Source organism: Quercus suber, unplaced genomic scaffold (assembly GCF_002906115.3).
Source record: "Quercus suber isolate HL8 unplaced genomic scaffold, Cork oak 2.0 scaffold_371, whole genome shotgun sequence".
NCBI classification, from domain to species: domain Eukaryota; kingdom Viridiplantae; phylum Streptophyta; class Magnoliopsida; order Fagales; family Fagaceae; genus Quercus; species Quercus suber.
This window is the reverse complement of record NW_027069823.1, coordinates 541581-552895: the sequence shown is the minus strand read 5'-3', so window position 1 is coordinate 552895 and position 11315 is coordinate 541581. Positions and strand designations below refer to the sequence as shown.

At 36.1% G+C, this 11315-nt stretch overlaps 2 protein-coding genes across 10 annotated transcripts in view; both read left to right on the top strand.

Moving 5' to 3' along the window:
• LOC112036377 (disease resistance protein RPM1-like) overlaps window positions 1–970 on the top strand; it is a 69730-nt gene extending 68760 nt beyond the window's left edge. For 8 of the 9 annotated variants that reach the window (XM_065760531.1, XM_065760530.1, XM_065760529.1 and 5 more), the window contains one exon: window positions 504–970. The gene's annotated coding sequence lies outside the window, so the exon portion shown is untranslated. Of the gene's footprint in view, window positions 1–350; window positions 399–503 lie in introns of all 9 variants that reach the window. The other variant, XR_010623840.1, reaches the window with a different exon arrangement.
• Window positions 971–7526: 6556 nt separating this feature from the next.
• LOC112036376 (uncharacterized) lies at window positions 7527–8019 on the top strand. The gene is made up of 2 exons (XM_024069179.1): window positions 7527–7691; window positions 7807–8019. Exons 1-2 carry the CDS (start codon window positions 7527–7529, stop codon window positions 8017–8019), a joined length of 378 nt encoding a protein of 125 aa, XP_023924947.1.
• The last annotated feature ends 3296 nt before the right edge of the window (window positions 8020–11315 follow it).

Below are 11315 nucleotides of genomic sequence, written 5' to 3'. Positions count from 1 at the left end.
TTAGCTTGTGATAGAGATAAGATAACCATAAAATATTACGTTACAAAGAAAGATCAAAAAAATCGTTTCTGTTTGGTATCACAACGAAAATTTTAGATAAAAGAAAACAGCCCAAATAGTTACTGTAATCTTTCAATCTTCCCTGTTTGTTCCTCTTTCTTATACTACTATTTCTATCTAAACTGTTTCTATTGTACCAATTAGCTTGAAACTAATAAATAATTTTACAAATATCGTTGTGAGTAGAATGAAGTAATAATTGGACAACAAACATTACTCAAATTACTAAATTTGTAGAAAATTCTTTTACTATTGTTATAATTCACATTACCAAGTTTTTATTATGATAGGAAAGAAATTTGAGCTATCAAGTTTTACTTGCCTGCGAATTACAGTTGGTAAGCCTGCATTTCCCCCTTTCACATATTATATACCATTTTATTTTTAAAATTTTTATATTACATTTTATTTATTATTTATCCTGCAATTATTCTTACTGTCAGGCTTCAAATGCCAATGTTTCAAGGATTTTCAAGTGCTCAACCAACCAGAACATCAATAGTTGTTCTCCCCTGTATTGATGCCTTTGTTATTGTATTGTTGCAATTGTGTTGTCTTTTCTATATAAAGCAGATGAACCTCTTAACCTCATGCTACGCAAAGAATAATTTTTATTTGAAATGTATTTGTTGGCACTAGAGTGGTTTAAGTATGCCAAGTGTTTCGTTGGTATGCTTGCATGTAATGGCTTTGACGTGGCTAAAAGATATATATAATGACATTTGCTATGCTTTGTGAAAGAGTAAACTATATGTAAATATATATGACATTTGACCTATGAAAAAATAGATATGTATGTGTTTCCTTTATTCTTGCAAAGAGAAAACAAATTAGAAAACTGTTATGAACAAGGTTCTTTGTTCAGATTGGGGAGTGTCCTCTACTCCCTTTAAAGACTAAGATGTTGTATATTGGTGTCGTGCTGCCATTTCTGTTTTGTGTTGTTTTTGTTGTTGTGTTGCTGCCTAGTTCATTGCGGGTTCTTGTTTTGATGTTTGGTAAGTGTTTGCTGTGTTGATTCTGTTTTTGCTTCTTATTTTGAACCTCTTATATTGTGATTCTTGTTTCAATAAATCTAACTCACCCATCTAAATAAAAAACAAACTATAAAATTTTGCCATATGCACTGTTCATAATGATAAAAACTTTAGCCCACATCTAATCAACAAATTCAACACAAGTTCAATTAGTAGTATCAAACACTGTGGATTTAGATATAATGTGTCTCCCAAAAGGCCTTAATATCTTACAACCTGATTTTTGGCAACAAAATCCGAATCTTACATTCGAAATCCTAGAGTCTGATAAACTATATCTTCCTTGTTTCTTTCTCAAAACTTGTCAATGGATGAGTTCATAAATTAGCTTGTCATTGCCACTGCCGGGTCCTACTTGGAATTATTTTTTATCCTTACCAAAAAAAAGTGAAATTTAATGTTGTTGCGCTGAAATTTACTTGATGCAGTGAACATCTTGACAGCTAACAGTATCTTTGCTAATTTCTAATCCAAGTTGTATCCTTTCATTAGGTATTTACCAAATGATCAAATTTTGGATGTTTTCCTTTGTTACTTTGTTCCTATATATATATATATATATTACATTATAATATTATTAAGGCACAATCTGGTTTTCTTACAAGAAACACATCAAAATTAATTGAAAGAAATTTCTAGGATGTACTCATAGTAAAAATAGGAGAACATGAATGTAAAACCACTATGCCACTATTTTAGTTCCCATGTTAAATAGAGGGCTACTGAGCTTGGAGTGAGTCACTGATAGTCCCTAATTTAACAACCAATGCAGAGAGGTTGGAAATTGGAACCAATGGGACCTCCACGGGTGCAAGTCGGAACTATGTTGGTGTTGACACATAGTTCATTATGTGCATGAAACAATCAGTACTTGATTGACCCCTGCATATCTGCCTTCATTATTGTATTGCTATAATAATGATTTTGTTTCGCTGTATGAAGCATCTGAACCTCTTGGGAACATGATATGCAAAAGGGTGATGTTTTAGTTAAATTGTTATTAGTTTGAGGTGCTAATTGCATTGCTAGTGTCGCCTTCGAAAATAAGATATCTGGGTTTTTGTAAAGAGTTGCCTGAGCTTCAATATGTAGAGGTATTACAAGAAACTTGGAACTCTGCGTAAATAAAATCTCCATTATAATCTCAACAACACACTACTGCAGAAACTAAATCATGATGGGTTGCAGCATCAAAATTCACTTTGGTCCAAACTGGTTAGGGTGGAATCCAGCAACTGATTTTATCTGATGTGAGCATCTTAACTATTCATATGCTAACTGAAGCTTTTGTTTATAAGCTGGGCAGCTTCTCTAGGGTCAGGGGTTAGATTTTAAACAAGATTTTGGTTTCTGATCCACCACATTCTATCAAAAGAGATTGCTGCAAAGCATAAATTTCTCTTCTTCTGGATTGATTTGAAAATGCCTAATAGGAAAAGTATTTTTAATCTACTTACAAATAGGTTGAGAACTAATTGATGCAAAATTCAAAGACCTTATGGTATGAGACCATGTTATAATAATAAAGGAGCACTGACAAAGGGAAAAAAGAAAAAAAAAGACAGAAAAGACACTTGGGTGTCTTTTAAACCCCATTTGAAGCTGAAAATTTTTTTTTGGCAGGTTGGATGTCCCATACTTTTCACCAGAACAATAATTTAAGCCTTTCATGAGTTTTTTTGCTTCCACAAGTGTTTCCATTCAAGCTTGTTTAGGGCCTAAGTCTGCTAGCCGAGGCTTAGATTTAATTGATTAACTTCCACAGCTGTGAGAGGTTCATAACAATTTATCCTGAGTAATGAAGGGGGAGAGGTGAATTCTCCTAAGAGATTGGTGTGTTTTCAAAATCCCATTTATGCCTGTCAGGTTGCATGAGGTCCCTTACATATACCTTTTCGCAGCCAAGAGCATGATTTTGGGTTAAAGGCTTTTAAAAACAAATTTCCTTTAGATATTTAGCTCAAACCAAAGGAACCCCTTAAGCATCTCTTTCAACTGTAGCTATCTATCCTAGTGTGTATAAAAGAGCTCATTGAAGTCTAAAGTCCTCCTTAAGCCAAGCCCACCCAACTTGCTTGCGCTTGCATATTGAAGATCAGGATTATAACATGCAATCCCTTTCCACTATTTTAGCTCCCCACATGAAATTTCTAAGAGAAGCATCAATGGCTTTGCAAATAGATTTAGGAAGAGCTATAGTTATCTGGGGAAAAAAAGGGGTGTCATAGGATACATTGGCATGTATGAAAGAATTAATCAGTAGATTAATTCTTCTGGCCTGTGTTAATACCTTAGCATTCCCGACCCAAGTTCTTGCTTAAATCCTTTTTACCACATTAATAATAATAATAAAAAAATTAAAAAACTGCATTTTATTTATACTAAAGAATATAGGGAGTCCTAGGTACTTAGCTTCAGGTTCATCCATTTTGAAACCACTGCTGGCAAATAAGCTCCTTTAAATTCTGAAATGGATTGATGATTACTGGATTAACTGTTTGCACATACCAAGCTTGATAGATTGCCAGACAGTTCATTATAGCTGACTAAATAATGTAATTTGACATTGGTTAAATTAGTATTGGCCAGACAGCTAGAAAGCTTTTACTCTTCTCGTTTCATTTATTGTGATAGGTGAGACATCTAACCAATCAAAAAAATGAAAATATATTATGTTTTAAGATAACAAAAAAAAAAATTTTTTTGGTAATACACATCAGTGCTTGTTTGAATTCTCCCCGGATGTTTTATTCAAATACTATTTGTAAGCACAGAGAAATTCCAACACGTCAAGTGTTTCAATTCATGGTCACATGTAAATGTAATGGCAAGGGTACGCGATGAAAAATAATAATAATTAAAAATAAAATAAAATTCACAGAACAATATCCTCTTTATCTCTATGTACAGGGTAGCATGAAATTTAAAATTTATGATGACATGACACTCAGATATATTTTTATATTTATAATATTTAATTTGAATAATAGAATGGATCTATTTTAAATTAATGACCTTACTTGGTGGGATAAAGTTAACAGACCAAAAAAAATAAGCCAGGCATTGGTCTTTATTTAGCTAAACCCAGAAACGTTGCTTCCATGGCCAAGTTGTGTTAGACACTACAAAAATGCAAATATGTTCTTTGGGCCTTAGTTATTAAAGACAAAAATACCTTCAAGGAGTCCAAGGCAGGGAGTGTTTAAAGTTAATGGGTCAAACTTCTAGATGGGCTTAAACAATAATGGGCCCTTTTTTAATAGGGATATTAAATGGGCAATGAGAAATGGGTCTTTAGTAAACTTTTGGGTTAACTCTTAGGACTTTGGATCAGCCTATTAGGATTTATATTGAACCTTGTCGCTGATAATACCTCTATATAGAAATTTTTATTTAATTTTATCTTTGAGGAGCAATATAGAAAATTAGTTATACTTCAAGAATTGTATTTTTCTTATGACAACTTGTCTCCCACAATAGTATTCTAGTGAGACATATCCCATCCTGAAAGGGCATGCGAGTCCCCAATGTTTGTCCTTTGTGCAATTCCAATAAATAAAAAAAAAAAAAAAAGAGGAAAAGTTAACGAATACTCTAAGAGCATTAGTTTATGAAATATTTTTAAAAACTTTTAATAGAAACAGAAAAAAAGTAACTGTTTTTATTTTTTTACAATTTTTTTATATTTACTGATGAGTCCTAAAAATCATTAAGGTCGTCCATTAATATGGACAACCTTGCATCATTAGTAGACCAAAAGATGTAACCGTTCAAGCACATTCAACACATTAATGATGATTGTTACTCATCGGTCTTAAATGCCCATCAATACGATGACTGTTACACATGGGTAATAATCACCTCTAATTATGTGTAATAGCTATCCAAATCACCTATAAAAGGGACAGTCCGTCTCACTTGTAAAGGTATGTCAAAAAACTACTACAAAACACTGTCTATATACACAATATATAGGTTGGTACTAACTTAAGCATCGGAGGCTCCCCCACCGGGCACAACCCTGTGGTCTCTTCGATCAGTCCCTCCTTTATTTTGCAGGTCCTACAAGATTGTCTAATGCTTCGAATTTGACAAGTGACCCAATTGACGATTTTGGCATCATCAGTTTGGCGCCGTCTGTGGGAACGATTTGCCATTGAGCTCTTCCTATGACAAAGGGTCACTCACTTCAAACTCATAGACGATGATGCTAGAACCTGTATCCAAGAGAAACAGAGCATACAATTGGATTTGCAGTGAAGAGGAGATCAAAAGGCTAAGCCTTCTTTATTTCAAGATCCAAGAAAGCAACCCATTTAGCAATTTCGTCTTCAAAGAACAAAACCTCAGAATTTCCATCAAATCACCCAAAGGTTGCTCATTGTAAAGCTTAGACTGAACATGAGACAGACACGGACTTTGGAAGAACATGACAGGCCTTAACGACATGACCCAACTCTTAGTTCTTGAGGTAAGACGAGTCGTTTCTCATCCTGTCAAATGGTTTTATCACATGTTGTTAAAAGCCTAAAAACACAATAACCTCTTCTAATGCTTTATAAACATAAAAGGGAGTTTATTATGTTAAATATTCTTTTGCTGAAAATAGAGAGATAATTGTAGGTGGTCATGTAATTTTCGGCCACCCAGTTCAAAAGCTATGATGAAATTACCGTCAAAGAGCTTTTCTTTCTTGGTTTCACTCTTCCCTATTGTTTTAATTTGCATGAAAGGTGAAGTCAAATTTCATTAAAATGTAATTACCTTACCAAAATTATGATCTTAAATATAGGCATTACAAAAGAAAAGGTAGTGAATACCTTGATTGTTATTAACTATACCAGTCAAACCGGTCTCTTTGAGATCCTTGCCATTAAAGCCAAATATAATTATATATTATGGCATTGATATCCTAATTATAGCCAAAAAAGGGTTTTACACCTTTACTACATTTCCTATTATAACACGAGGAGATCAGCATTAAATAATTGGTATATTGATAGCATCTTGGTTGATATTCATATATTATACCATTAATTATGGCTTTTTATTTCACTACTTTTTCCTAATGCATCTTGCTAAGAAAAAAAAAAAAAAAAAAAAAAAGAAGAAGTGAAATATTATTGCATTGCCAAAGATAATAAATCTTAATTTTTGAACTACTTTTTCCTAATGCATCTTGCTAAGAAAAAAAAAAAAAAAAAAAAAAAGAAGAAGTGAAATATTATTGCATTGCCAAAGATAATAAATCTTAATTTTTGACGTTAGAGAAAGTTGAAGCCAAAATTTTGTCTTGCCTAAATTATATCATAATTTTAGAATTTAGACACTAAAGAGGCTAAAGTCAGATTCTACTATCTTACCAAATTTAGATACACTAGATTTGGAAATAAAAGAAAATCCAATAAGACTGGCTGGGCCCACCTAATTAGTATTAGGTAGGTGGAAGCCAGTGATAATGAATATTCTATTTTTTCTACTACAATTGCACCTTGTGAAAATTGTCATGATTTATGTATGATTTGCGTATGTTTGCCAAAAATGTTATATATACATGTCCAAGAAAACTAATCTTGTAGTAGTCATCTATGAGATTGAAAACATTCACAAAAGAGATGTATAAAAAATAAAGTTGACTGCAAAACCACATATGATGACGATGTGCGGTCTAGAGACGATGAATAGTTGTTAAAGAGAACTTGTCAAGAAGAACCTACCAAAAAGGAGATCAAAGATGGAAACGTTCTCTTCAAACCGGTATATTGCCTGGTATGTTATCTAATAATTTCAATTCGATCGCTTATAATTAATAAATCTAGGTCGTCCATCTGTTAGAAGATGGAGGAACCCTGAAGCTAGCCCATATGCATGACTCATAAGTCATAAGGCTAAATGGGTAATAAGATGAATGGACAATATGCCCATGCACCATGTTATCCACCAATAGCATGTGTCATCACGTACCTCTCATACATGCTTAATTTAATATTGATTCCTATGTCAATTCAAAGGATTAGTAAACAAGCAATTGACTAATGGCGTAAATACACTTTTGGTCCCTACATTTTGGGTCATTTCTCGATTTGGTCCCTAAATTGATTTTAATGCTATATCAGTCCCTGATTTTTGAAAATCGTTTTTAAAATAGTCCCTACTATCAACCCAGTTATGGAAGATGCTGATGTGGCAAACGGATGTGCCAGGTGTCAAAGCCAACTAATAAAATATTGCAGAAAATGCCAGCGTGTACCACTCAACTCCACGAGACCCTCACGTGACCGAGCCACCTCATGTTCCTGCCTCTTTTCCCCCACGTGACGATCACGTGACCGAGCTTATCAACTACCTTCAGCCACCCCATAAAGAGATACGGTCGAGGAGCCCTAAATCACTCACAGCCACCATAACTTTGCTGCAACTACTGAAGAGATGGAAGGAACCTCATCATCGTCAGCAAGCTCATCAATGTCAGCAAGCCTGAGGAGGAGAGCACCACGCATGTGCTATTGTCCCAGCCCTGCTAAACCGGTTCTAGTGGTGTCCTGGACGGAGAACAATCCAGGCAGAAGGTTCTATGGGTGTCCCAATTACTGGGTAAGTTAGTGGTTTAAAATTTTTCTTCATTAGTTCGTTTTTATAGTGGGCTGGGGTGATTTGGTTTGAAATTTTGGTATGGAATTTGGGTTTGAAATTTGGGTTTGATTTTCAGGTTGGTCGGAAATGCAAGTTTTTTCAGTGGGTTGATGATGAGATTTGTGCACATGGGAAGGTGCTTATCCCAAAACAGAGGCAAACCATTCTTAGACTCGAGGATGAGGTTTCAACTTGCAAAAAGAGGGAGAAGTGTTTGACAGTGTCTCTGATCTTGGCATTGATGATGTGTGGGATATGCCTTTGTGTGATTTTAGCTTTAGTGGATTAGCTGGGTGGGTTATGGTGTATGGCTGGGTGGGTTATGGTGTATTGCTGGGTGGATTAGCTAGTGTAGATAAATTAAGTGCCTTGTATTAAGGTTTGGCATGCTTTTTGTATGAAGGGTTGGCATGCCTCTTTGTTAGTGTTTAAACATATGCAGTGTGCAATATTTTGTGGAGAAGTGTATCCCAATGACCTTGTAATTTCGGCTGGAATGAAATGAAGTTCTCATTAGTTGAACTTAAATTGTATATGTTGTTTTACCTAAATTGCTCATTGTTTACTGGTTTGTATTGAATGACTGAACTTATTTTGGTAACTGTGTGCGATGTTTTGATTGTTCTGCAGTTACCAAATATTCCATGTACATAGTGACTGCAGTTACCAATTCTGCAGTTACCAATTCTGCCATGTACATGAATCTGTTGGACACACATATAATAGCTAAAAGTATACAAACCATAAACTGAAAATAATGGAACTCATTCCATGCCACAGTACTCATAATTGCAGCACAATGCAGAAACCACAACATTACTGCCAAATACACAAAGCACATAGGTCATTCCCTGCCATAATACAGAAATACAAATCATACCATAGCCGGCCAACAATCATAATCCAATATAGATATTCTGCATTAAATCCAAGTATAGCTATACATATCAGCATGAAATCCAAGTGCAGCTATACATATTAAGCCATTGTTCAAGCAACAAAAATAAAAGGTGATTGCACCACATATCACCCTACTTAGTTGCCACTGTTCAGCTATACAAAAATGGACATAAGTCAGCCATAGTTCAGCCACCATTACAAAAAGCATGCCAAAAGTGCAGCTATACAAACTGACTACAAAAGCATTACAAAAAGCACCACATAGTTTAGCTATACAAACTGACTACAAAAAGACAAAAGCTTAGATTCCACTAGCTGATCCCCTTGGCCCATGCACAGATGCTTGGCTCCCATTAGCACTCAATACTTCTCTGTACCTAGATGCATTCAAAGTGTCACTTGTGATACTCCCCTTCCTCCTCTTGGATGTTGAAGTGTTGGGGGGTGCACTGCTTGTTGCTGCATTATTGTTGGCTGGCCTATTGGAGGGTGCATTGCTTGTAACTGGAGTGGTGGTTGCTGCACTGCTTCTAGTTGGATGAGTCCTTGCTAGCTCATTGATGGCCACTCCACTTGCTCTACCACCATGACCATTGTTGCTTGTCTACAGATACATATACACTCAAGTTAACTTCAAAATGTAGAGAACAAGTACAAACAATTGTGATTCATGAATAAATTCGTATTATACTTGTTTTGGCCTAGAACTCCTTCTGTTTGGACCACTACCAGCAGCTGTAGGCAACGAAGAATTGCCCCCAACCTCACCTTTGCAACTTCTTTTGTTGTGGCCTTTATTCCCACATGATTTGCATCTCTTTGAAATACCTAAACCCTTGCTATACCCCTTGCTTGGTTCATTGGGTTCCCTTGCTCTCTTCTTCTTGGGCCGACCAGGTGGCCTTTTCTTTATTGGAGGCTGCACAGGTGGGAGTCCAGTTGGGGTCCACATATTCTGACCATTGATTGGATCAATCACTGGCTCATAGCATGCCTTGTATGTGCTGACTTTGTAGCAGTCATCAGTGTACTTCTCAGCTACCTTTCTGTTGAAGAAAATGCACGAAATAGCATGGCAGCATAGAATGCCAGAGATGTCCCATTTCCTACAACTACAGGTCCTCTTAGATAGGTCCACAATAAAGCTAACCAGCCCATTCTTAACCTCAAACCTTGTGTCAGAAGCCTAACAAGCCAACCATATATTGCTTCCCAATTTTTCCCTGTGCAATCTTTTACACACTTTAGGGCATAACTCAGACTCCACCTTCAAAATACTTAGTCTATTCTGTTGGGACTTGTTCATCAAATACAGTCTGATGTCCTCAAGCTGCACACATAATCAACCCACATGTTAGTCCATGCTATACAGTATATAACTTAAACATGAATTCATGAACCATATAAACTACATGACATTTTCATACCATACTGATAATGGGCTTCCCTCTGAATTTTAATATCCTACTGTTGAAGCTTTCACACATATTGTTCAGGACAGTATCAGTTAGACCATCACTCCTAAACATGTGTCTAGCCCATATTGTTGTGGTATGACCTTTCAACCAAAAATAGGCACCCTCATCAACATCCTTAATCTCATTCATTAACCTCTCAAACTCCTGTGCATAAGTAGCTTTTGCTACTCTCTAGAACAAATCCCTGATCAAGAGACCAGGATGTTGCTTTCTCAAGTTGTTGTATAAATGTCTACAGTAGATTCTATGTTCGTAATCCGGCCAGTTATCTGCAAATGCTTGCACTAAACCCTGCCAAGGTAAACAGCAAGCAGTTAGGAAAACCCGGCCAGTTATATTGTTTATATAAAATATTTGTTATATAAACTAAATGACATTTGTTATTTTATTTGAGAATAGACAATATAAACATAAAATATTATAATACCTTTTGCTGGTCTGATATGAAAGCCCACCTCTTGCTATCACCAATGTCAGCTAGCAGCAAGTTGATAAACCAAACCCATGAGTCCTTGGTTTCAGCTTCCACCACTGCAACAGCCAGAGGAAAGTACTCTTCATTAGGATCCCTGGCTACTGCAACCATCAGCTGCCCCCCCACCTTGTGTTTGAGATGGCAAGCATCCAATCCAATTAATGGCCTGCAGCCTGCCAAGAATCCATTCTTACACTCGGCCCAGCGTATATACAACCTCTCAAAGTATGGCACTCCAGTATGTAAATCCATCTCAGCTGTCAAGTCTCCCTCATTAAAAGTGTGAGTCTTCATCAGAACTGTACTACCAGGACTGGATCTCTTCAGTTCTGCACAATAATCCCAAAGTTGATTATATTGCTCTGTGAAAGTCCCATCTACAAACTCTTGAGCCCTTTCTTTAGCCCTGCTAGCCTTCCCAACACTGATATGCACCACATACTTCTCATGAACAGTATCTTGAATATCCTTCAGTCTTATGTCAGGTTGTCTCCTCACCTTTTTCATCAACTTCTTTGCAAGGAACTTGGCAGTACACCTTGGATTTTTGTAGCTCCTTGTACATGTGTGCTCCAAGTTCAGGGTCTTAAGTTGATAAGTCATCTCCCTGGACATCTTTGCTGGGTAAGCTGTAAACTTACATGGAGGTTGACACTTGGCTCTAACCCTTAGCTTATCATTCTTCACAAACCTCACCCCCCATCCACCACACACTGCATACTCATTAATAGC